The 27,435-nt window shown below is 47.0% G+C and overlaps 1 protein-coding gene across 1 annotated transcript in view; it reads right to left on the bottom strand.

Moving 5' to 3' along the window:
* Positions 1-27,435, bottom strand: part of galnt16 (UDP-N-acetyl-alpha-D-galactosamine:polypeptide N-acetylgalactosaminyltransferase 16) — a 125,952-nt gene that overhangs the window by 61,193 nt on the left and 37,324 nt on the right. The window contains exons 2-3 of the mRNA XM_055641014.1: positions 22,939-23,114; positions 599-697 (exon numbers count right to left, since the gene is read on the bottom strand). Coding sequence (XP_055496989.1) covers positions 599-697; positions 22,939-23,114 — 275 coding nt within the window. The remainder of the gene's footprint in view (positions 1-598; positions 698-22,938; positions 23,115-27,435) is intronic.

Raw genomic sequence — 27,435 nt, 5'->3', positions numbered from 1 at the left:
CAGCGGTGACTGGGACTTGGCTATATGGCACATCGTGGTAATATGACACTCCGCCACATTTTGCACCTATTCTTGTGAAGCAGGCTCCCAGCTCAAGAGGTCTCCTGCCTTGAAGTGAGATCCCCCTGAAAGGCTTCCCGGAATTAGACCCTGGAGGATGGGGTGTGTGCCCATCTCTGCAAGCCTTGGGGTGATGGGGTTATGTGACTTCACCTGGGTCAGGAGTCCCAGGTCCCATCTCCTGGGGTGGGGTGAAGTCAATTGCTGCAGGTCTACCAGCTCGGGGCATACATGGCATTTTGGATGAATGTGGATGGGACCGAGGGCCTGTCTCTACCACCCCTTCCACACGGCCTGGTGCAGGACATTTAGGAAACCCTGCTCTTGCAGCTCATAGTAAGAGCCCTGCACAGAGCTTCCCTCTCGTACGCAGAGTAGGGCCTCGATGCCATTCATAGCATCGGTCTGGTGAATGAAGAGGGCATGATTCCTGTGTTCTGGGGGAGTTCTAAGATGGCTTTACATAGCACTACCTGGGAGGGGATCTGCTGGACCTGTCCTGGAGGCTCTCTCCATCTTCACGAGTTGAAGCACTCACCTTTTCACTGTGCGGAGTAACGTGGAGCGCGCCTCATTGTGAAACGTGACAATGACGCTGGTCGGCGGCAGGTCTTCGTTGTAGTGGAGAGAGGAACACCTGAAAAACAGTCAGAAGCAGGAGCTGAGAGCTGAGCTGGAGGGAGATGTGGAGGGGAGGCTGCCACCTGTGGTGTGGGTGATCACAGGATTATCATCACCATTTGGACAAAATAACTACAATATTAACACTAAAACTCTGATAATACTATCAATATTAACACTAAAACTCTCATAATCACATTGCTTGGAAATCCTGATGGTTTGGATATCTGATTCATTAGGTAGTGTTTCCAATGCCTTCCAACACACTGGGACCCTTGTTCCTGCGTTTCCTTCAAACACAACAGGGTTTTTAACCGTCCCTACCTCAATGAGTTCAGGGCCCGCTACGACGTGGAGCTTTTCTTCCGTCGCCTCGCCTCTGTGCCTTCCTCTATGGGAATGAGTCCTCACCACCTAGCGATGACACCTTCTCCCGTCTCCACCAGTCCCCCTCCTCTTGGAAGCCCCTGGACAGCCTTCTACCCTTTTTAGACCTCTTCCTTAATTTTAAAGTCCCTGCCTCTCAGTCTGAAGAAAGGTCTCGACCTGAGGTGTCACCTATTCCTTTTCCCCAGAGATGCTGTCTGACCCGCTGAGTTACTACAGCTTTTTGTGTCTATCTAGGGTTTTCATTTGCTTGCTTCCTTTAAACACACCAGAACCCTGGTTCCTGTGCTCCCTTCAAACACACGGTGGTACTCGACATTTCCTCTATCTTCTATATTTCTATTCTACATTTATCCTCTATTCTACATTTTCCTTGACCTTCGTCCCCTGCCTATTGTGCTGGGTTATCCAACTTCTCCTGTATTTCCATTTCCAAACATTTGTGCATAGAGCAATACAAACTGAAAGAAATCAAACAATCCACATTTCCAGTTAAATAATTAAATTTACTTCAAAACTGACCAAATTTTGCTTTGTATCTCCCTTATAGTCACAGTGACAGATAGCTTCAGCCCAACTGGTCAATGCTGACCAATTTGCCCCATCTAAGTTAATCCCATTTACCCACATTTGACTCATATCCCTCTCAATCTTTCCTATCCATGTAACTCTCCAATTGTCTTTTAAATGTTATCGCACCTCCCTCAACTACTTTCTCAGGCAGCCCGTTCCATAAACCCACCCCCCTCTTTGTGAAGAGGTTGCCCCCAGTTTCCTAACAAATCCTTCCCTCGCACCTTTAACCTATGCCCTCTAGTTCTTGTTATTCAACCACATGTAAGGGACTGTGCACATTCATCCAATCTATGCCTCGCAAGATATAATTGAGCAGAATATGCCACCCCTTAATCTCCTATGTTCCAATAAATAAATTCCTCACCGGCCCAACCTCTCCCCATAACTCAACTCTTTGTTTAATTTAGTTTTTTAGTTTAGAGATACAGTGCAGAAACAGGCCCTGCGACCCGCCAAGTCCGCAGCGACCAGCGATCCTCGCACATTAACACTATCCTACACACTAGGGACAATTTTACATTTATACCAAGCAAATTAACCTACAAACCTTTACGTCTTGGGAGTGTGGGAGGAAACTGGAGCACCTGGAGAAAACCCACATGGTCACGGGGGGAATGTACAAACTCTGTATAGACAGCACCCGTTGCCGGGATCGAACCCAGTCTCTGCCGCTGTGAGCGCTCTTTGATCTGGCAATATCATAGAGCATAGAATATAGAACATAGAATGTGAAATACAGTACAGCACAGGAACAGGCCCTTCAACCTAAAATGTCTGTGGTGATCATGATGCCAAGTTAAACTAATCTCCTTTGCATGTAACCCTTGAGTCCCTGCATTTCCAAGTCTAGAAGCCTCTTCAAAGCCACCGTCATATTTGCTTCCTCCACTATCCCTGGCAGTGTGTTTCTGGCACCCACCACTTCTGCCTGCTTCACCCACCTTAAAGTTATGCCCTCTAGTCTTTGACAATTCAACCTTGGGAAAAAGGTTCTGATGGTCTATCATATATATATATATATATATATTTTTTTTTAAATGGTACTTGACTGTAAGGAAAATTCATTTTGTTGTCTCTAATATGAAATAATGTCAATAACTTGAATACAATACAATACAATATCTGTGACTCATCAGGTCTCGATCAGGTCTCCCCTCCACCACTGACGCTCTGGAGATAATATTCCAAGTTCGTCTAACATCACTTTATAGCTAAATACCCTCTAATCCAAGCTGCATTCTGGTGAATGTCTTCTGCACCCTTTCCAAAGCCTCCACATCCGTCCTGTAACGGGGCAACCAGAATGCACACAATATTCTAAATGCTGCCTGGTGAAAGTTTTATAAAGCAGGACTCTTATACTCAAGCATACTAAATGTCTTTTTTACTACTCAATCTACTTATATTGCCTCTTTTAAGGGGCTGTGAACTTGGGCACCAAGATCCCTCTGTACATCACTGCTGTTTAATGTCTTGCAATGGGAAACATATAAAATAGGTGCAGGAGGAGGCCATTCAGCCCTTTGAGCCTGCACCACCATTCACTGTGATCATGGCTGATCATCTACAATCAGTAACCCTTGTCTGCTTCCTCCCCATATCCCTTGATCCCGCTAGCCCCTAGAGCTCTATCTAACTCTCTTTTAAATTAATTCAGTGAATTGGTCTCCACTGCCTTCTGTGGCAGAGAATTCCACAAATTCCCAATTCTCTGTGTTAACTGTGTACTTTCCTCTTATAATCAATCTCCCAAGTACAACACTTCACATTTACTCAGAATAAACTCAGATTAAACATTTTACTCACACTTACTCAGTATAAACATTTCTCCATCCATATCTGTAATTAAATCTTGCTAGACACAAAATGCCGGGATAACTCAGTGGGACAGGGAGCATCTCTGGAGAGAAGGAATGGGTGATGTTTTTGATCGAGACCCTTCTTCAGACTGAGAGTCAGGGGAGAGGGAGACATATAGATATGGAAGGGCAAGGGTGGAAACGAGAGATCAAAGGGGATGATGACCAAGGAAAATGTAGAAAGGTTCATTGTTGGTTGCGGGAAGCTGACAACGAAGCATACAAACAGTAAAATTAATCAGGAGGACAATTAAACTAGTCGACCAAGGGTGGCGGAGGGATGGAGAGAGGTGGAAAGCAAGGGTTACTTGAAGTTAGAGAAGTCAATATTTATAGCGCTGTAAGCTGCCCCAACGACATATGTGGTGCTGTTCCTCCAATTTGCATTGAGCCTCACCATGACAGTGGAGGAGGCCCAGGACAGAAAGGTCAGTGTGGGAATGGGAGAGGAAGTTAACGTGTTTAGCAACCAGTAGATCAGGTGGGCGACGGACCGAGTGGAGGTGTTCAGCGAAACGATTGCCGAGCCTGCGCTTGGTCTCGCCGATATATAGGAGTCCACACCTGGAACAGTGGATACAGTAGATGAGGTTGGAGGAGGTGCAAGTGATCCTCAGCCTCACCTGAAAGGACTGTAGAGGCCCTTAATATATCCAGCTATATCCTTTCACAGTCTTCCTTGCTGTCCACAACAGCAGCATGGTGTGTTGGTGTCTTCTGTAAATTTACCAACCAACCCATCTACATTTGCATCCAAGGTAGACAAAAGTGCTGGAGAAACTCAGCAGGTGAGGCAGCATCTATGGAGCGAAGGAAATAGGCGACGTTTCGGGTCGAGACCCTTCTTCTTCATTTGCATCCAAGTCGTATATATATTTCATGGACAGAGGTCCCAGCACAGAACCCTGTGGAACACCACTAGTCGCAGAACTCCAGCCAGAATATCATTCCACCATCACCCTCAATCTTCTGCAGCTAAGCCAGTTCTGAATCCAAACTAATTCAAATTTCCAGGTTCGGATGGAGGGGAATTTGCATGAGTCTATGCTCCCATGACTATGCTTCCATGCCTATGCTTCCATTCCTATGCTTAGTTTAGTTTAGTAATACAGCGCGGAAACAGGCCCTTCGGCCCACCGAGTCTGCACCGACCAGCGATCCCCACAAATTAACACTATCCTACAAACACCAAGGATAATTTTATATTTAGACCAAGCAAATTAACCTTCAAACCTGTACATCTTTGGAGTAAGTCAGTAGCTCTACCGCTGCCTCACTGTGCCGATCCTTTCAGTTGAGAGAGTTTCTGTGGGCGCTGATGGAGCAGCCCTGCTCTCTGCATTGCTTGTATGGTTGAACACTGGGGCTGTGGTGTGTGTCAGTGTTCACAGAGTGAATGTGGAATCGAGTTAGATTGTCATAAGGTCATACTCCATCAGAAGATGTCTTTGCTAATCCTACCTCCTTCATTTGCATCCAATAGGTTATTGTTTATAATATAAAGCCAGGGTCTCACCACCAACCAGATTACAGACTTCCAATCGCCAAAACAATGTCACGGGTAGGTGGCTGGACTTTCTCTTGTTGGAAAGTCATTGCCTGGCTCTTCTGTGGCTCAGTGTTTCTCATAACTATCAGCAGATGCCTGAATGTTTTCCCGGTCTTGATGCCTGCAGGCTGCATCAATTAGTTTAGTTTAGTTAAGAGTCACAGCACGGAAACAGGCCCTTCAGCCCACCGAGTCTGTGCCGACCAGCGCACTAGCACTATCCTTCGCACACTAAGGATAATTTACAATTTTCACCAAGTCCAAATCAATCTACAAACCTGTTCGTCTTTGGAGTGTGGGAGGAAACTGAAGATCTCGGAGGAAACCCACCCAGGTCACGGGGAGAATATACAAACTCCGTGCATACAGCACACGTAGTCAGGATCGAACCCGGTTGGTGTTGAGGAATTTAGCCTTGTGCAATGGTCAATGAGCATCCCCACTTCAGTGATGGAGGAGAATCACCGAGGAAGTAGCTGAAGCTGGTGGGGTCTGAAACACCTCCTCCCCCCCACACCCGCCGAGGAACTCCTGCAATGATGACCTGGGGCTGAGATGATTGACACAACAATTGCACCCTATCTCGATTTGGGTGGGCCGTGCCTCCAACCAACAGAGTGATTTCCCCCGATTGCCATTGACCACATTTACCGCTTTGTAGCCACACTGAAGCCATCAAATGCTGCCTCAATGTTGAGTGCACACACCATCACCTTAGTTCAGTCCCTTGTACTAGGGCTGTGGAGCAGAGTGTTGTGGGGAAACCCAGACTTATCGCTGGTGAGGAGGTTATTAGCTTTAGTTTTAGGTTTAGAGATACATTGTGGAAACAGGCCCTTTGGCCCGCCAAGGCTGCACTGACCTCCTAATTTGAGGAAGGACATCCTTGTGAATGGGGCAGTGCAGCGTAGGTTCACAAAATTGATCCATGGGATGCCGGGACTGTCATGTGAGGAAAGATTGAAAAGACTAGGCTTGTATTCACTGGAGTTTAGAAGGATGAGGGGTTATCTTATAGAAACATATTAAATTATAAAAGGAATGGACAAGCTAGATGCAGGAAATTTTTTCCCAATGTTGGGCGAGTCCAGAACCAGGGGCCAAAGTCTTAGAATAAAGGGGAGGCCATTTAAGACTGAGGTAAGAAAAAACATTTTTACCCAGAGAGTTGTGAATTTGTGGTATTCCCTGCCACAGAGGGCAGTAGAGGCCAAATCACTGGATGGATTTAAGAGAGAGTGTGATAGAGCTGGGCTAGTGGAGTCAAGGGATATGGGGAGAAGGCAGGCACGGGTTATTGATTGGGGACGATCAGCCACGATCACAATGAATGGTGGTGCAGGCTCGAAGGGCTGAATGGCCTCCTCCTGCACCTATTTTCTATGTCTCTATGTTTCTATGACCAGTGAATCCTGCACATTAACACTATTCCATACACACTATAGACAATACACACATACCAAGCCAATTAACCTGCAAACCTGTACGTCTTTGTAGTGTGGGGAGGAAACCAAAAATCTCTGAGAAAACCCATGCAGGTCATGGGGAGAACGTACAAATTCCGTACAGACAGCACCCGTGGTCAGGATCGAACCCGGGTCTATGGCGCTGTAAGGCAGCAACCCTACCTCTGCGCCACCGTGCCGCCAGTGTTGGAGAGCAGAGCAATCGGATGCCAAGTAAGCAGATTACATTTGTCCTGCTTCCTGAGAACAGAATATGTAAGAAGGAACTGCAGGTGTTAAAGCGAAGATAGACACAAAATGCTGGAGTGACTCAACGTGACAGGCGGCATCTCTGGAGAGAAGCACGTTTCAGGTTGAGACCCATCTTCAGTCACCCATTCCTTCTCTCCAGAGAAGCTGCCTGTCCCTCCGGAGAACAGAAAGTACTGAGGCAATTTCCCCCAGTGTTTCCAGTTTTATAACTGTATCGCAACATCTTGCCTTTGCTGTATCCATTGTCAGGACACAATGGAGCAGGCCTTCAGAGATTTGATCGGATCCATTAGTTAACTATTCTCTATTCTCTATTAGTTATCGGAGGATAACTATCACTCTATTCAACCTGTTGCACAATGCCGTTGCTGTTTTATTTGCCCAGTGCTGCTTTTTCGCTACACTGACTGGAGGAGTTCTGCATAGAGTCACCCAATCTGCATCTGATCATAGATAGACAAAAAAATGCTGGAGAAACTCAGCAGGACAGGCAGCATCTCTGGAGAGAAGGAATCCCTCCAGAGATGCTGCCTATCCCACTGAGTTACTCCGGCATTTTGTGTCTATCTTCAGTTTAAACCAGCACCTGCAGTTCCTTCATACACACTACATCTGATCATCCCAGTTTGCAAGAGACCACACCATGAGAAATGAGCATGGGTATAACTTGAACTAAGGCATATAGAACATAGAACAGCACAGCACAGGAACAGGCCATTCGGCCCACAATGTCTGTACCGAACATGCCAAGATTTTCTCTTATCTACCTGTGCATAATCCATATTCCTCCATTTCCTATGTATCCATATGTTCATCAAAAAGTCTCCTAAGTGCCACTATCATATCTACCTCATCCGCCAACCCCGGCAGCACGTTCCATACACTCACCACCCTCCAGGTAAAACCATATAAAAAAAGCACATCTCCTTTAAAGTTTGCCCACCTCATCTTATGACTATGCCCACAAATATTTGATATTTCCATCCTGGGAAAAAGGTTCTACCATATCTATGCTTCTCATAACTTTATACACATCTATCAGATCTTCCCGCAAGCTCCAGTATTCCAGAGAAAACAATCCAAGTCTGTCCAACGTCTCCCTGTAACTAGATACCCCCTAATCCAGGCATCATTCTGGTAAACCTCCTCTGCACCCTTCTAAATCTGCCACATCCTTCCTACAATAGGGTGACCAGAACTGCACACAACACTCCAATACAGTCTAACCAAAGTCCTATAAAAGGTACACAAAAAGGCTGGAGAAACTCAGCAGGTGCATTAGCATCTATGGAGTGAAGGAAATAGGCAACGTTTCGGGCCGAAACCCTTCTTCAGACCCATCTGCAGTTCCTTCTTAAACACAAAGTCCTATAAAGCTGCATCATGACTTTCTGTCTTATACTCAATGCCCCAATCTATGAAAGCAAGCATGCCATGTGCCTTCTTTACCACTCGACTTATGTTGCCATTTTCAGGGAGTTATGGTCTTGAACCCCAAGATCTCTCTGTAGGGATATTAACTTCTGCTCCCATTCCCACCCCGACCTTTCTGTCCTGGGCCTCCTACTCTGTCAGTGAGGCCAAATGCAAACTGGAGGAACAGCACCTCATATTTTACATGGGCAGCTTTCAACCCAGCGGTATTAACATTGATTTCACCAACTTCAAATAACCCTTGCATCCCCTCTCTCTCCTACCTCCCCCATCCTAGTCCTCCTGATTAATTTTACTGATCGTGTGTCTCGTTATAACCTTCTCCTCAACCAACATTGAACCATTCTACATTTCCTCGGGCATTGTCTGCTTTGATCTGTTGTTTTCACACCTTATCCTTCCATATCTCTAATTTTGCTCTCCCCTGACCCTCAATCTGAAGAAGGGTCTCGACCCAAAATGTCACTTTCTATCTAGAGATGCCTCCTGTCCTGCTGAGTTACTCCAGCATTTTTTGTTGATCTTCTGTGATTGATTAGTTGAGTGTTTCCTCTGATAAATGGTGCAGCTAAAGCCCCTGTCCCACTTTCACGATCTGATTAGCAACCTCTGTCGAGTTTGCCCTTGACTCATACTCGCAGCATGATTGCCACGAGGTCATAGGAGATCTTCGTAACTTCCTCATGCTCGTGAGTGGTCTCCGCGTATTCGTGGCCTCAAGTAGCAGCGTTTTTACCAGCCTGATAAAACATGTCCACGAGTAAAAAAAAGGTTGGCGTGGAAAAAATGGATACTTGTTACTCGTTGGTAGGTTGTTGTAGGTCGTGATGGTAGTTGTAGATAGTCATTGGTAGTCGTGGGTCGGTAACTGGCCCGAGAAAAAAAAAAAGCAAACATGACATAATTTTATCATGTGATCATTTTCCACTCGTAGCTAGTCGAAGTTAGTCTTAACTGCGGAAGACTGAGGTCGAGGGGGGTCGTAGGAGGTTGTAGACATAGTCATAGGAGGTCGTAGACATAGTCATAGGAGGTCGTAGGAGGTCTTTTACTTCGGTGAGTTAACACGACCTTGAGATTTTTTTCAACTCGTCGAGGATTTTTTCAACTCGAGGATTAGGTCGTCCAAGTGGGACAGGCCCTTAATAGAGTCACTGACTCAAACTTGTCCTCTGTTGCTGTCTGTGTGAAGTTTGCATGTTCTCCCTACCATGGGTTTTCCTACCACGTTTAATCGTGTAATAGTTTAATCAGCTGCTGTAAATTGACCCTTGGTGTAGATAAACGGTAGAGTATGAGGAGAGATGATGAGAATGTATGGAGAATAGAAAAGGGATTAATGTGGGATTATTGGAAATGTGGGGTTGATGGTCGGTTCGGATTTAAAGGGTCTGTCTCTGTGTTATATCTCTCTCAGACTCCAGAACAGTGGGAATAGAGGTTTTAAACACCATCAGGGGCTACATCTCCTGTGGCTGACGACGATATGGAATAGGAGGCTCCTATTCTGTACCTGGCTCTCCCAAAGCCAGCTCCACCTCACAGAGCTCAATGTCATTGATGAACTCTGACCACTTTCCACAACCCTGGGCTCCCACAAAAATGCTTATGTTTGGCTTGCTCCCTGCAGTAATCTCTCCCTCTCTCCCTCTCTCTCTCTCTCTCTCTTTCTCTCTCTCTCTCTCTCTCTCTCTCTCTCTCTCTCTTTCTCTTGTCCTCTCTCGCTCACTTTCTCTCTCACTGTCTCTCTCGCTCCCTCGCTCTCTCTCTCTCTCTCTCTCTCTCTCTCTGCCTCTGTCTGCCTGTCTCTCTGTCTATCAATTCAATTTTTTCTCTGTCTCTCTCTCTCTCTCTCTCTCGGTCTCTCTCTCTCTCAATTCAATTTCAATTTAAAAACTTTATTGGCATGATAAAAAAAACATTGCTATATTGCCAAAGTATAAAACATGACATACATATTTGAAATGCATAAGTATAAATACAAGTATACAGTGTATGTATAGGTATGTCCCTGTACATAAACTTGCAATAGGCCTCTAGGCCCTGTACATAAGCTAGCAATAGGCCTTCTCTCTCTCTCTCTCTCGCTCTCTCTCTCTTCTCCAGCCGTGACACTTTCAGACACTGCCTTTGTAATCACTAGTCAGGGAAACTAATTGCATGCAAGGAAAACCTTTATTCCCCTCCCCCACACCCCCACCTCCACCCTCACCAACTGTGTGGATTTAGAACTGCTTTCCCATTCCAACAGTGCTTCTTTGTCCAGATGGGAAAAGAGACCAGTGCAAACATGACTCTGACTGCCCTCACTATAATCCTCAGTACCAGAAAGACCTGCTGTCAGTAACATAGGAATGTTCCCCAAACATCTTTGCAAATGCAGGCCAGCAGGCAACAAATAAACGTCACGTGAAATGTCAGTTTTACAGCATCTGATAGTTCATTTGGAATCAAAACTGTTTTGATGGCACAAATAACAGGGGCGAAATGCTCCACTGGATGACAAGATCCTACAAATATCAATCAGATTAACATCCAAGTAGACACAAAATGCTGGAGTAACTCAGTGGGAAAGGCAGATCTCTGGATAGAAGGAATGGGTGACGTTTCAGGTCAAAACACTTCTTCAGTCCGAAGGCCCGAAACATCACCCATTCCTTCTATCCAGAGATGCTGCCTGTCCCATTGAGTTACTCCAGCATTTTGTGTATATCAGAAGTTCCTTCCTACACTTCAAGATTCAAGATTCAATATAGATTTAATTGTCACATGTGCCAGATGGCACAGTGAAATGAATTCCCATACAGCCATACAATAAAAATAAACAGGACTCAACACACTATAGAATTTAACACAAAACATCCCCACACAGCAGAATCAAAGTTTCCCATCGGGTGGGAAGGCACCAAAGTCAGTCTTCTTCCTCCACTGTTCCCCGTGGTCAGGGCCTCCCCAAGCCCTCCGCAGTTGCATCTACGGGCAGCCCAATGTCCAGGACCGCTCACCGGGGTGATACAAGTCCGACGTCGGGGCTGCGGGACGTCCTCAGCGGCGTGGACACCAGAGTCGGCCTCCTCCTACCGGAGTCGGCGGCTTCCAATGTCCGTAGGCCGCGCCGGGTGGAGATTGCTGCTGCAGACCCTCTGCAAGGAGCCCCAGGTCTCCGCGATGACGTTCAGCGCCGCCCGCGTTGGAAGCTCTCTGCACCAGAGCTCCACAATGTTGGAGCAACGGCCCAACACTCCGGAGCTCCAAACGGCGACCCAGGTAGGCATCGCCCGCTCCACGGTGACTCCAGTGCTGCGCCACCGCTGTAGCAGCCCTGGTCCGGTTCCAGGTCCCCGGCAGGAAAGGCCGCTCCGATCCAGCTGGTAGGCCGCGAGGTGGAGGGCGAGGACGCGACTCGGAGAAATAGTCGCGTCCCCGCCAGGAAGAGACTGGGAGACGGTTTCCCCCTTACCCTGCCCCCCTCCCCCACATGGAAAAGTTAAAGTTTCCCCCATAAAACAGACTTTGGACTAACTAAAAATTTAAAAAAAGATAGAAATGACAGACAGGCTGTAGGTAGAGGCTGCTGCCAGTGCAGCGCCCCTAGTGGTGATTTTAACATCCAAGTAATCTGCTTCAGCATATAAAGTTTCTGTATCTGAATGTAAGTAACATTAAAGCAAAATAGACAAACTGAAAGCACAAATCCAAAGTACATTTGATTCAATGGCCACAGTCTGTAGAACAATATAGATCGGGACTCTAATATTGAAGGTGCATGACATTTAGCCAGGGCAGTAAGTTAGGAAAAAGTAAAAGAGTACCATTGTTCATGAATGGTAATCTTAGAATTGAAATGAATTGAAGTAGCAAGTCACGGTGAGGTTCTTTGCATGTATGCCCAAGGTATGCAAATAGTCGCCACATAAAGGGCCCTTACAAAGTTACAAAGTAACAAGAGCAACAGACTGCAATAAGCTAGGTTCAGGAAACCAGGATACAGAGGCACTTTCGGTAAAGATAAGAATACAAAGTTACTCATGGGACTGGAGTTCTTTCCACCAAACATTGTAGGGCAGAGTACAGAGGGAGATAGTGATAGGTCAGTGACTAGGCAAAAAGCTAGCATGCGGAGCATAATTTGGGAAAATGTGAAGTTGTTCATTATGGAAAGAGTCATCTTTGCCCAGTGGAAACAATTTCTCATAGTTCCAGGAAGAGAGAGCAGATGCTGGCCGCTTATTAATGTCAGTGCATTCGATGGGACTAGTTGACAGGATAAACATTTACACTGTGATTAGCAGCTGAACTGAGGCAGCATGAGGTGTAGATGGGTTGATGGGGGGGGGCAAGTGGGTGGTGGGGGGGGGGGGGGGGGGGGGGGGGGGGGGGGAGGGGGGGCGGGCTTGTATGAAGGACTTGGCTGCATAAATACCAATAAAGACATCTTTGGTCTTGTAAGGCCATAGGTAGTATTAGGCCATTCGGCCCATCAAGTCTACTCCGCCATTCAATCATGCCTGATCTATCTCTCCCTCCTAACCACATTCTCCTGCCTTCTCCCCATAACCCCTGACACCTGTACTAATCAAGAATCTATCTATCTCAGCCTTAAAAATATCCATTGACATGGCCTCCACAGCCTTCTGCGGCAAAAAATTCCACAGATTCACCACCCTCTGGCTAAAGAACTTCCTCCTCATCTCCTTCCTGAAGGAACGGCCTTTAATTCTGAGGCTATGACCTATGGTGCTAGACTCTCCCACTGATGGAAATATCCTCTCCACATCCACTCTATCCAAGCCTTTCATTATTCGACGTTTCACTGAGGTCCCCCCTCATCTCTGCCCCATCATAGATGTTCCTTCTGTTCTCTACACCTCTCCTCTCTGCCACTTCAAACACTTGCCCAGCTGCGAGGAAATGTGAACTCTGCTTCTTTTTCCTCCTTCCACTGGTCTCTGTCCTGGAGCTTTCTCCCCTATAGTTTTATTGGAGCACCTTCACCGGGAGAACGGCAGTGTTTCAAGGGGGCTCACCTCCATCCTCTAGGGTAATTTAGTTTAGTTTAGAGATACAGTGTCCTTAGCCCCACCAAGTCCACGCTGACCAATGATCCCTGCACATCAACGCTACCTTACACACACTAGAGGCCATTTACACTTAAACCAAGCCTACAAACCTGTATATCTTTGGAGTGTGGGAGGAAACAGAAGATCTCGGATAAAACTCACGTGGTCACGGGGAGAACGTACAAACACTGTACAGACAACACCCGTAGTCTGGATCTAACCTGTGTCTTTGGCGTTGTAAAGGGCCTGTCCCATTTTAACGACCTAATTCACGACCTCTGCCGAGTTTGCCCTTGACTCATACTCGCAGCATGGTCATCACGAGGTCGTAGGAGGTCATAGGTAGGTCGCAGCAGGCCGTGATGCTAGTCATAGGTATTCGTGGCATCAAGTCGGTCGGGGCGTTTTTTCTAGCCTGATGAAAAATGTCCACGAGTAAAAAAGGTCGTGAATTAGGTCGTGAAAGTGGGACGGGCCCTTTAGGCAGCAACTTTACTGCTGCACCACCGTTCTGCCCTTAGGGGTGGACAATAACATGCTGAGCTGTCTGGTCACTCACACATCCCAAAAATGATTTTTTTTAAATGGCACTTCCAGACTTGCTGAGTCTCCCATGTATTTTCTGTTGCTATTGTACTTTTTTTGATTTAAATACCATTGTCCTGTTGTGTTGTCATTTCATGGGTAAGACATGGCTACTGTATCTCCTGGGGGACTCGTTGCTTCCAGATTATTGCAGGACAATGGAGGAGAGTGGATTGCAGTGAGCTGGTATCATATTGTACAGAGAGCTGGATCAATTTGCCTTTGCCTTGAGCAGTATGTTCCATTCATCAACTGGTGCCCAGCGATCTGGGAAAGTTTAGTTTAGTTTAGAGATACAGCGCGCAAACAGGCCCTTCGGCCCACCGAGTCTGCACCGACCAGCGATCCCCGCACATTAACACTATCCTACACACACTAGGGACAATTTACACTTATACAAGACAACTTAACCGACAAAACTGTACATCTTTGGAGTGTGGGAGGAAACCGAAGATCTCGGACAAAACCCATGTGGTCACGGGAAGAACATACAAACTTTGTACAGACAACACCCGTAGTCGGGATCGAACCCGGTTCACCAGGGATGCAAGTCCTGTAAAGGGCCTGTCCCACGAGCATGCGACAAGCACGACCTAAAGGGCCGGTCCCACCAGCATGCGCCTGCATGCGGCAAGCGCGACCTAACCAGAAGCGGGGGCCGCGCGGAGGTCGAGTGAGTGACATGAAGTTCAAGCGAAGTCTGCGGGAAGTTCGCATGTAATGTACGGCGTCGAGGTGGCTGCGGGCCGGCAGGCCATTGCCGCACGGAATTTTTGGACGCGGTCAGTTTTTCGGAGCCCCGCGCGATGTCGGGACCAGATCCGCACAACTCCATACGGCCCCAGCGATCGAAGTGGGACCGGCCCCGTGAGGCCGTGCGGCTCAAGCGACCACGTTAGGTTGCACTTGCCGCATGGAGTCGCATGCTGGTGGGATTGGCCCTTTAGGTCGCGTTTGCCATATGGAGTCACATGCTCATGGGACCGGCCCTTAAGGCAGCAACTGTACCGATGCACCACCAAATGTAGGATCAGTTAGGGGAGAGGACAGGTTAGACGCCCATTAGAAGCGGTTACCATTCCCGACAGCAGTGTGTACTCCTTTCTCATCTATTCTATGCCCTCGTAGAAAGGAATATTTAAAGCACGTGACTTATTGTTCCAATTCAACTGATGATCACAGAATGAATATTTATTCCTGTAAACCAGTTCCATCGAATGCACTGACTTTAATATGTGGTCAGCATCTGCTCTTTCTTCCTGTAACAGCAAGGAAATGTTTCCCCTGGGCAAATATTGGCATTGGTATTGGTAATAGATTCTTATTGCCACGTGTGTCAAGATACAGTGAAAAGCTTTGATTCTGTGCTATTCAGTCAAATCATGCTGTACATGAGTATAATCAAGTAGTACACAAGTAAAACAGACACTACAAAGAGAAAAATACCAGTGCAGAATGTAGCATTACAGTGCTATGGTGTTATCATTGCAGAGCAAGCGCAGATACAAAAAGTGCAAAGACTGCAATGAGGCAGGTTGGGAGAAAGGGACTACACCTACTTTACGGGAGGACTGTTCAGCAGTCTGAGTATGGTGGGAAGTGCTGTTCCTGAATCTGGTGGTACTTGCTTTCAAGCTTTTGTATCATCTGCCTGATGGGAGAGGGGAGAAGAGGGATGACTGGGATGAAAATTGTCCTTGATTTTGAGGCAGCATGAGGTGTAGATGGAGTTGACGGGGGTGGGGGGAACAGGTCTTGTGTGAACGACTTGGCTACATAAACGACTCTCTGAACATTTTTGTTATCTTTGGCAGAGCAGCAGCCAAACCAAACTATGATGCATCCTGATGGTATGTATCTGTATCTGTACAAGTTGGAAACAATTGCATGGCGTTGGATAGTGATGCCAATAAATTTGATTGCCACTGCAGGATATCATCAGCTCTGGTTCATGAACCAAGCACTCTCACTTGAGTCAAAGTTTGTGGGCTTAAAAGACATCACTGCTCAGTTAAACTAAAACTAAGTTAAATTTAAAAAAAAGCTGCCAAAGCGGTATGAATAACAGCTTACACCCCAGAGATATGAGTATTGACTTCTCTAACTTCAAGTAACCCTTGTTTCCCCCTCTCTCTCCATCCATCCCCCTTCCTAGTACTCCGATCAGTCTGTGTGTCCTCCTAGTTAAATTTTATCTCTGTATGCTTCGTTGTCTCCTTCTTCTAGCTAACAAAGATCTATTCTACATTTTCCTTGAGCTTCATCCTCTTTCATGTCTCATTTTCACACCCTACCCATCCTTATCTCTGTGTCTCCCTCTCCCCTGACTCTCAGTCTGAAGGGTCTCAACCCGAAACGTCACCCATTCCTTCTATTCAAAGATGCTGCCTGTTGCGCTGAGTTACTCCAGCATTTTGTGTCTATTTTCAGTGTAAGCCAGCATCTGCAGTTCCTTCCCACGCAAAGTTCAAGATCTCCTTATGGATATTTTAAAGAACAACAGGATAATTCACCCAAGTGTTTGTGAACAATGTATTTTCCTCAACCAGTCGTTAACAAAAACAAATTAGATTATTTGGAAAGGGTTTCTGTTATTGAGTCGTGCTCTAACTCTGCCTGGGATACTGTATGTTAGTTAGCCTGGTCTGAGCAAATCAAACTGGAATTATCCAGCTGATACCTACTGTGCTGCTGTTGTATGGTTAAAGCTCAGCCAGCAGCAACTAAACTGAATGGGCTGTGTAGGAAGCAACTGCAGATGCTGCTTTGAACTGAAGATAGACACAAAATGCTGGAGTAACTCAGCGGGACAGGCAGCATCTCTGAGGGAAGGTATAGGTGACGCTTTGGGTCTGAAGGATGGTCTCGACCCGAAACGTCACCCATTCCTTCTCTCCAGAGAAGCTGCCTGTCCCGCTGAGTTACTCCAGCGTTTTGTGCCTAAACTGAACGTGGCACAGTTCAGGATGGTTCTCCCCAGCAGTAACAGTCTTCCAGGAGACAGACTAGGTCCATAGAATCCAGTACTGATGGACAATTTGTGTTGGCAACACATTTGGCAAACAAGCCTCAAACAAGTGGTCAGTTTGGTGCCTCGGTAACCCCAAAACAAAGATGGTGCCCTTTCCGATTACCTCTATTGTAGCTTCAGTACATTGCCACAAATTAAAATTCTCTGAACCATGTGCCTATGTCTTTCACAGAAATGAATAAACTTGGCATTGTGTTGGTGTTAAAAGGTTCAACAGCTCAGTGGTTCGGGTGGCACAGTAGTGCAGCGGTAGAGTTGCTGGTTTACAGCACTTACGGTGCCAGACACCCGGGTTCGATCCTGACTATGGGTGCTGTCTGTACGGAGTTTGTACGTTCTTCCCGTGACCTGCGTGGCTTTTCCCCGAGATTTTCGGTTTCCTCCCACACTCCATAGGTTTGTAGGTTAATTGGCTTGGTATAAATGTAAATTGTCCCTAGTGTATGTAGGATTGTGTTCTTGTGCGGGGATCGCTGGTCGGTACAGTCTCCGTGGGCCGAAGAGCCTGTTTCCGTGGTGTATCTCTAAACTTAAAATAAGTTAGACGTGCTTACTTAAAGTTAAAGACTTCTGATTACAACAACTACATACAACATAATGATGAAAAACTGGATAACATGAGCAGATTTCACGGTGGATTTATTAACTCTTTCCAGATGGAGATGAGGATGGAAGTGCCGAATGATTGAATCGTAGCTGGACCAGAAGAAGCACAATCAGCCTGGCCTGCTGGATTTGAAACTGACCTTCCAAGTAGTGTGACATTGGGTGAGGACAGGACAAAGTCTAGTATCTGATGGCAAGCAACCTAACATGTTTTCCAGTGTTCAAGAGATCAGAGGGCATGGCGGTAAAATGGAGCCCTTTAATTTTTCCCCTAGTTTGCCGACAAATTACTGCTGTGATGTGGGAACCACAATCTCACCTACTGATTGCAGAAAGCACAAGCCAGGAGTCTGCCTCGCCAACAGTCTGTCTGTCCCTTACTTCCTCATTGTTTTTTTTAGTATGTGTTAAATGTATGTTTTTAGTGTTCTTTAGCTTGTTTTATGTGGGGGGTGGGGGGTAGGGCAAGGGGGTTGTGGGGTGGGGGTGGGGGGGTAGGGCGAGGGGGTTGGGGGGTGGGGGGGTGGGGGGTAGGGCGAGGGGGTTGGGGGAAACGTTTTCTAATCTCTTACCTCGGCAGCGATGCGATTTCTTCCTTATCGTATCTCCGTCCGCACTGCAGCCTAACATCGGGAGTTGGCGGCCTCTGTTGGGGACCGATTTTGAGAGCTCCACCGCTGGTGCCTGTGGACTTACCATCGCAGAGCTCGTGATCTCTTTGCCAGGGATCGACCTCGAAGCTCTATCCCGGGTGCCTACTGTGGTATTATGCAATAATAGAGTAAGGCTGAGCAGAGGGGCACTAGGACCCTGCCAGAAGCCAGGCTCCAGTAACCGGATGTGTCTGGAAAGCAGGGTGTCGGCAGTTGGAGAGAGAGGCCTGGGCTTACACGAGGCTGTTGCAGTTGCTGTTGTTATTGTACAGATTAAAGGTATACTCTGTTTACGTCGTGGTACGAGCCTTATTACAAGCATAACTCGACATGGTGTCAGAAGTGGGATACTTGTAAGCAAGAAAATAATTAAAGAAGAAGAGGACGGTGTATCGTTTTGGCGGGAAATAGGAGACGAGCTGGCAGATATGGCGCAACCTACACCAACTGCTACGTTCACAATACAACCTCCAGAGCCATTCGATTTTACCAAGCCTCAAGAATGGGAGCGTTGGATCAGGAGATTCGACCGCTTCAGGCTTGCAAGCAATTTAAACGCGACGTCGGCAGAAAACCAGGTGAACACGCTAGTGTATTGCATGGGCGATGAAGCAGATGATGTGCTAAAGGGGCTAACGCTAACTGCAGATGAGAGGAGGGTGTACACGGATGTCAAGACAGGTTTTGATGCATTTTTTGTGCCTAAAAAGAATGTTATCTATGAAAGAGCCAAGTTCAATCAGCGTGTGCAACTGCCAGGAGAAATGGTGGATTCCTTCATCACTGCTCTATACGGATTAGCGAACACTGCAACTATGGACAGTTACAGAACGAGCTGATCCGCGACAGGTTAGTGGTTGGGCTGAGAAACGTCTCATTGTCCGAAAAGCTACAGCTAGACAGAGACCTAACCCTTGAAACTGCTATAACAAAGACAAGGCAGTCTGAAGAAGTTAGACGACAGCGGTTTGACTTAAGAGGAGAAAATAGCGGTGCTAGCAAGTGCTCAAGTGTTGATGCTGTGCATGCTAAAAGCTACAGAAAACCCAAATTTCCCTCAAAGCCTCAGCCACAAGCACAAACACCAGGCAAAAATAAATTTAATACACAGCCACAGCCAGGTTCAAAGGCCTGCTATAGATGTGGAAAAATGCCCTCGCATGGAAAATTGGAATGCCCTGCTAAAGATGCTGCGTGTCACAACTGTGGCAAAAAGGGACATTATGGCAAAGTGTGCAGAAACAGTGCAAAATCTCTCAATGCTGTCACTACAGAGGAAGAAGAGAGCTTTTTCCTGGGATCCGTGGATGCTGGAAAAGACCCATGGACGGTGCAGCTACAAGTGAGACAACAAAAAGTGTGCTTTAAAATAGATACTGGTGCTGATGTGACCGCCATGCCAGCGGAGGTGTACCATGACATTACAGGGGGGCATGATGTGAAGTGCCTGGCAGTGTCGACACGCCCATTGTTTGGGCCAGGGGGCAATGCACTCTCTGTCCTGGGCGTAGCCAGAGAAACACTGCGCAGAGGCAACAAGACAGCCATAGAGGACATTTATGTAGTAAAAGACCTCCACACTGCACTGTTGGGAAGACCTGCCATAGAAAGGCTTCAGCTTGTGTGCAGGGTTGACGGCATCACCTTGGGATCAGAGGACACCAACATCTATGTAGACTCTGTCATCAGCAACATTCCTGTCAGTGGAGATTATCTGAGCAGCCTACGGGAGCACCTACAGGCAGACAGCACATGCTCTGCACTGATGGAGTACTGCACAGACGGCTGGCCCGACAAAAGCCAACTGCAGGGAGTGCTGAGACATTACTGGGCTGATAGAGCAGTGCTGACTGTGCACGATGGGCTGCTGCTGCGGGGCACGAGGCTCGTCATCCCATCAGCCTTACAAGGTGATGTGCTGCAGAGACTACATGAGGGACACCTGGGGGTGACAAAGTGCAGGGGCAGGGCCAAACAGACAGTATGGTGGCCAGGACTCAGCAGCCAGCTGAATGACATGGTGCTGAAATGTAGAACCTGCATCCAAGAGCGAAGGAACGTCAAAGAGCCGCTGATGCCAACGGAGATGCCAGACAGGCCTTGGCAAACCTTGGGAGCTGACCTATTCACGCTGAAAAACAAGACTTATCTATTAGTCGTAGATTATTTCTCAAGATATGTGGAAGTTGCGCTGCTATCACCCACAAGGTCCACAGATGTGGTGGTGCACCTGAAATCCATATTTGCTCGTCATGGAATTTGTGAATTTCTTAAAAGTGACAATGGGCCCCAGTTCTCAGGTAGCCACTTTAAATCCTTTGCAGCAGAGTATGGCTTTATGCACATCACGAGCAGCCCCAGGTTTCCTCAGAGCAATGGGGAGGCGGAACGCGCTGTACAAACCGTGAAAAACTTGCTAACAAAGGCGTCAGACCCATATCTTGCATTGCTGGCCTACAGAGCAACCCCTCTACGGAACGGCTATAGCCCGGCCGAGCTGTTGATGGGGCGCCGCCTCCGCACTACAGTTCCTGCCCTTCCAACCCTGCTGAATCCAGTTTTGCCTGACTACAACGCGCTGGGGGCCAAAGAAAGGGAGAAGAGGTGGAACGACGCAAGATCCTTCGACAAGAGGCACAGAGCGAGAAATCTGGAGCCACTAATACCTGGGGAGGATGTGTGGATCACCGATGCACGAGTCCAGGGCAAAGTGCTATCTACACACAATGCACCTCGCTCTTATATCGTCCAGGTGCCTCAGGGCACACTGAGGAGGAACCGGCAGCACTTGGTGCCGCTGCAGACCAACAGTGAGGTAGTCGACGCGGATGAGCCACCGGTGGGAGAAGAGCCAGCTCCACCAGAGCCAGCTCCACCAGACCCAGCTCCACCAGCTCCACCAGTGACAGCATCACCCAGCGGAGAGGGCCCCACCACAGAGACTGTGCGGACTAGGTGTGGGAGAGAGGTTAGAAAGCCGCAGAGACTTGATTTGTGATTTATTGATCTGTTTTCTACAATAAAGAAAAAGAGAGAGTGAAATGTGATGTGAAAATGTTCTGTAAACCTGTTACATTTACCTGAAACCTGAAAGAATAGTTCACAGTATGGTAACGTGTAAGTTATTTTATTTCTATTTTGCATGCTTAGATCAGGGACAGGTCTTCCAGCAAAAGGGCAGAATAAACCCCTTAAGACCTGCAGAGACAAAGGTAGTCCACCCTTTGTTCTCAAAGAAAGGGAGATGTGGTATTATGCAATAATAGAGTAAGGCTGAGCAGAGGGGCACTAGGACCCTGCCAGAAGCCAGGCTCCAGTAACCGGATGTGTCTGGAAAGCAGGGTGTCGGCAGTTGGAGAGAGAGGCCTGGGCTTACACGAGGCTGTTGCAGTTGCTGTTGTTATTGTACAGATTAAAGGTATACTCTGTTTACGTCGTGGTACGAGCCTTATTACAAGCATAACTCGACACCTACGGACTTTAACATCGTGGAGCCCGCGGGCTCTGGTCAGAGACCGACTTCGGGGGGTCCAAGCCGCAGGAGCATCGACCGCCCCGATGCGGGAGCTTCGACCGCCCCGACATGGGAGCTTCGACCGCCCCGACGCGGGGGATTTGACCGCTGGCTGCGGGAGCTTCGATCGCTCCGATGAATGGTTCGACTGCCCCGACCACGGGAGAAGATTGAGGGAAGAAGATTGGACTTTATTGCCTTCCATCACAGTGAGGGAATCCGCTGTGGTGGATGTTTATCTTAACTTTTATGTAGTTATGTGTCTTGTTGCTTTTCTTTGGTATGGCTGTATGGTAATTCGCATTTCACTGTACTTTAATTGGTACACGTGACAATAAAAGACCTTTGAAACCTTTGATGTAATAGTCTCCACATATCTGAATGAGTGTAGCTCTGGCAACACCCAAAATAATACAATCACCAGGCCATTCACCACCTTAAGTATTCAACCCCTCCACCAGCAGTGCAGCATAGTGTGTGGGTTTTATAATAGTATCTGTGACCTCTGTCATTTAGTTCGGAGGCAGGAGCCACAGACAAACATCATCACCTGCAGGTTCCCCTGAAAGTCATACACTATCTTGACCTGGAAAGATATTGTCAGTCCTTCATCATCACTGGGTCCAAACGATGGAACTGCCTCCCCAACAGTGTCGCAAGAGCACCTTCACCAGAAGGACTGAGCCACTCAAGAAGGCAGATAACTGAAGATAGACACAAAAAGCTGGATAACTCAGCCTGACTGGCAGCATCTCTGGAGTGAAGGAATGGGTGACGTTTTGGTTCAAGGCCTCAGAAGAAGGGTCTTGACACAAAACGTCACCCATTCCTTCTCTCCAGAGATGCTGCCTGTCCCGCTGAGTTACTCCAACATTTTGTGTCTATCTTCGGTTTAAACCCGCATCTGCAGTTCTTCCTACACAAGGCAGATAACCACCACCTTCTGGAGATGGGTAATTCCAGTCAAGCCCATATTCGGCAAGTAAAATAATCAGGAGCTGCCAGGAATAGATAAGGTCCTCAGGCCCTCAGCCCAAGATGGCGTCCAGGCCAGACGACTATTTGCGTGCTAGCCACAGAAGCAGATCTTCAATCACATATTACAATTGTACCACACTCTTAAATCTCTATTCCTACAGCAGCATTTCTTACTTTATCCATGATCGGGCGTAACTGTCTTTCCACTGGCTGTGGAGCACACAACAAAAACTTTTCACCAAACCTCGGTACACGTGACAATAAACAAACTGAAACTGTAACTGGATGGTGTTTGGGTGACCAGTACCTGTAATGCCTGGTGTCGCGGATCACCCTGTCACTGGCGAGCTTCTCACTCTCCTGTTGGTTGAATGCATGGTGTCCATAGGGATCCTCACCAAGTGTCAGGAGCTTGCTGGAGAGATAAGCCTTATCCTCGAAGGTCTGCAGATTGTTCTTATCCAGTGGTGGCATTCTAGTTACCTGTAAGAAGAATGAAAGAGTGCTCACTTCTCTCACATCTTTTGGGGGTCTAATTGCTTGAGTGTAGAAGTTGAGAGGTCACGTTGCAGTTGTACAAGACGTTGGTGAGGCCGCATTTAGTGTCTTGTGTTCAGTTCTGGGCACCGCGTTAAGGGGCTGTCCCACTTGGGCGACCTAATTGGTGAGTTTAGAAGAGTTTGAAAAAATGACATGTTGAAGACCTCCTTCAACTATGTAGAAGACCTCTTTTGACTATGTTGAAGACCAGCTTCGACTAGCTATGACTAACTTTTGGAAAATTGGGCACCGAATAGTGGAGAGTGAAGACGACCTCATTCGATCTCCTTCGACCTCCCTTTGACGTCCATTCGACTATGATGAAGACTATCTACGACTACCTTCGACTACCTTCGACTATCCTCGATTACCTATGACTAACATGCTGACCTACTACGACCTACTACATCTAAACCTACGAGTAAGATTTTTTTACTAAACCTACGAGTAAAATTGATTTTTTCCACGGCGACCTTTTTTTACTCGAGGGCATTTTTTTAACATATTGAAAAAAAACGGCGCGAGCTAGCTGAGGCCTCGAGTACGCGGAGACCACTCTCGAGCATGAAAGAGATTTACGAAGACCTCCTATGACCTTGTGCCGAAAATGCTGCGAGTATTAGTCGCGGGCAAACTCGCCAGAACTCACGGATTAGTCGCCCAAGAGGGACAGACCCTTTTTAGGAAAGAATTTGTCAAGTTGGAAAGGGTACAGTGAAGATTTATGAGGATGTTGCCAAGACACATTGGCAGTCGTGCTTTGTCCTTGGCACTTCCAATAGCAAGTCATTTTCGCTTAACATTAACATCTCAGAGGGTAGAAATTGTAATCATAGCATCATAAAGCAAGGGAACAAGTTCTTTGACCTACGCCGTCCTTTCCAATCAAGGTGCCTACCTGAGCCAGTCCCAGTTGTTTGCGTTTGGCCCAAATCTCTCTAAACCTTCCCTTCCAAGTACCTGTCGAAATATCTTTTAAAGATTGTAATTGTAAATCGGCATTAGTTTCTTCTGGCACCTCATTCCATAGACCCAACATCCTCCGTGTGAAATAGTTGTTCCTCGGATCCCCTTTAAATCTTTCCACTTTCATCTTAAAATGATGCCATCTAGCTTTAGACTCTCCTATGCTGGGAAAAGATTGTGATCATTCACCCTATCTACGCCCTTCACAATTTTATAAACCTCTATAAGTTCACCGCTCAGCTTCCTTCACTCCAGGGAAAACAGTCCCAGCCTATCCAATCTCTCCTAGATAGGGGGAATTGAGGCTGGGGCTATTCCAATGCCTAGGAAACCATTAGACAGGTACATGGAGGGGATAGGTTTGAAGGGATATGGGCCAATTGCAGACAGGTGGGACTAGTGTAGCTGGGCAAGTTGGGCCACAGGGCCTGTTTCCATCCTGCATGACTATGACTATGGCTCCTCATAACTCAAGCCCTTCTCTTCTGGCAATATCCTTGTGAATATTTTCTGCCTAATTATTTTCTAGCTTAATCACATCTTTCCTACAGTTTGGCACATTGCACACAGGACTCCAAGTGTGGTCTAACCAATTTCTGCTGCAGCTGTAACATGACATCGCAGTTCTTGTACTCATGCCACGACCAATTAAGCAAGCATGCCAAATGACTTCACCACTCTGTCTCGAGTTGCCAATTTCAGGGAACTCTGTACTTAAACCCAAGGTTTCTCTGTTCGACACAATTTCCCTGGGCTCCCGCTGTTCACTGTATAAGTCCTGCCGCGGTTTAACTTCGCCAAATTCAACACTTTGCATGTATCCAAGTTAAATTCCATCTGCCATTTCTTCGCTTACTTTCCTAGTTGATCCAGATCCTGTTGTAACCTTGGACAACTTTCTTCACTGATCAATACAGACTCAGCCAGTATTAGTCACTGCCTGCCAGATGGTTACACTATTTCTCTCGATATATATAGATCCTACTACGTTAGTCAACTCTGCGTCTTCATTCCAAAGGACGCCAGTGGCTCTAAAACACATTGGGCACTCCTAGATTAAGAATAGCACAACCAAAAACAGATTATTTTGTCTCAAACTTGCAAAGGCTTTTCATGCTTAATTAAAAACAAAACTGGCACCCTCTAGCTGAAGCAGTAATATGCTGGAAGCATTATAGGAAAAGTATTGAAATGCATTGCTGTAAACCAGAGCAAATGCATTCTTGAAAGGCACTAAAGCTGACTGCACTCTGTGACAAAGGTTCCTACCATCCATCTTGGGATGTTCTAACTAAAGCACTGAGCAAATATGTTCCTTATGTTATGGTCTTGGCATGAAAGCAGTCTCTGATTTCACCAAATGATTCACTGGGGCATTACATGCATAATGTATCTCATCAGATGTTGAACTACACTGGGTGGAAAATGTATACACATGGCCTCTACCCTCGAGGCACTCTCCCTAACACATTCTCCAAACTGTGCGTTCTCAGTGCTCTGGTCAGTTACATAGAACAGCCCTTCAGTCCCTGATGTCTGTGCCGAACATAATGCCAAAATAAACTGATCTTTCTGCTTGCATATGATCCACATCACCCCATTCTTTACATATTCATGTACCTACCTAAAGGCCTTTTAAACATCATCATTGCATCTGCTTCCACCACCAGCCCTGGCAGCGTGTTCCAGGCACCCATCACTCACTGCATTAAAAAACCTAAGTTGCATAACTCCTCTGTTTTCCCCCTCTCACCTTAAAGTTATGTCCTCTAGTATTTGTCATTTTCTCCATGAAAAAAAAGTTCTATCTACCCTATTCATGCCTCATAGTTTAATAAAATTCAGTTGTGTCTTTCCTCAGCCTCCGATGTTTGTTCATTTATTGTGTTATCTATCCTTGTTTTATATGTGTTCTTTTCTCACACAAATTTTCTCTCCTGTCAATCTGTGCTCAGCCTTCTTTGCTCTACTCATGGTTCTGATCTCTCTCCTCCCATTCTCTCAGTCCCCTCTTGCTAGTCACACTCTCCTTGCTTCCCTTCCAGTCTTGCTACCATTGTTCTTCCCATTGCCCTTTTCTCTCTTTACATGTCTCTCTTCCCACTGCTTTTGCTTCTGATCCCACTCTCCTGACCCACCACTATGAATCTCAATCCCTTTCACACCCGTTCTTTCTTACACACTATCATCCTCTCTCAGTTCTCCCATCTCTTGGTTTCTGCTCAATTTGCGCCGGGCCTCACTCTGACAATGGAGGAGGCCCAGGACAACAAGGTCAGTGTGGAAATGGGAGGGGGAGTTAAAATGTTTAGCAACCGGGAGATCGGGTAGGTTTTAGCGGGACTGAGCAGAGGTGTTTAGTTAAACGACCGCCGAGCCTGCGCTTGGTCTCACCAGTATATCGGAGTCCATACCTGGAACAGTGGATACAGTAGATGAGGTTGTAGGAGGGAACTCGCTCTGAGAGTCTTTCTGCTTGGTGATGCACTCTAATTAATCCATCTGTAATTGCGAGTGAAGTTGAGTAATCACGGTGGAAAACATGATACATTTATTTTCCATTAGGCGGACCTTTAGTCCTGAGGATGACTTGTTCCCATTCCAGTAATGTGGGTACTGATGTGACTGATGAGGCTAATGTGGGGACTGCAGCCTCCCCCACAGCTGGGGCAAGAGGCATAGGCAAGGTGGGCAGGAAGGTAATACAGGGGTGGGGGGAGGGGGATTGGGAGTTACTCTATGCACTGTTGTGCTGTGCTTCTATGTGCATGGGCATTCTCTCAGACCCCATCCCTTACTTTCTATCGTGCTCTCCTTCTCTTCGTTGTTCCCTTCTGTCTTTTTCCATCCCTTTGTTTAATTTCACTTAGTTAACGTTCAGTAACCGCAGCAACGGCAACAACTGGCCCTATACCTCCCCGCTCGACTCCGTCCAAGGACCCAGACAGTCCTTTCAGGTGAGGCAGGCATTCACTTGCACCTCCTCCAACCACAGCTACTGTATCCGCTGTTCCAGGTGTGGACTCCTGTATATCGGCGACACCAAACGCAGGCTCGGCAATCGTTTCATCTACACCTCTGCTCAGTCTGCTTAAACCTACCTGATCTCCCAGTTTGACACAGTTTAACTCCCCCTCCCATTCCCACGTTGACCTTTCTGTTCTGGGCCTCCTCCATTGTCAGAGTGAGGCCCAGCGCAATTAGGAGGAACAGCACCTCATATTTTCCTTGGGCAGCTTACACGCCAGCGGTATGAATATTGACTTCACTAACTTCAACTAACCCTTGCTTTCCATCC

The sequence above is a fragment of the Leucoraja erinacea genome, chromosome 9, assembly GCF_028641065.1.
Source record: "Leucoraja erinacea ecotype New England chromosome 9, Leri_hhj_1, whole genome shotgun sequence".
Taxonomy (NCBI): domain Eukaryota; kingdom Metazoa; phylum Chordata; class Chondrichthyes; order Rajiformes; family Rajidae; genus Leucoraja; species Leucoraja erinaceus.
Note: the sequence above shows the minus strand (reverse complement) of the source record. Positions and strands in the feature narration are given on the sequence as shown.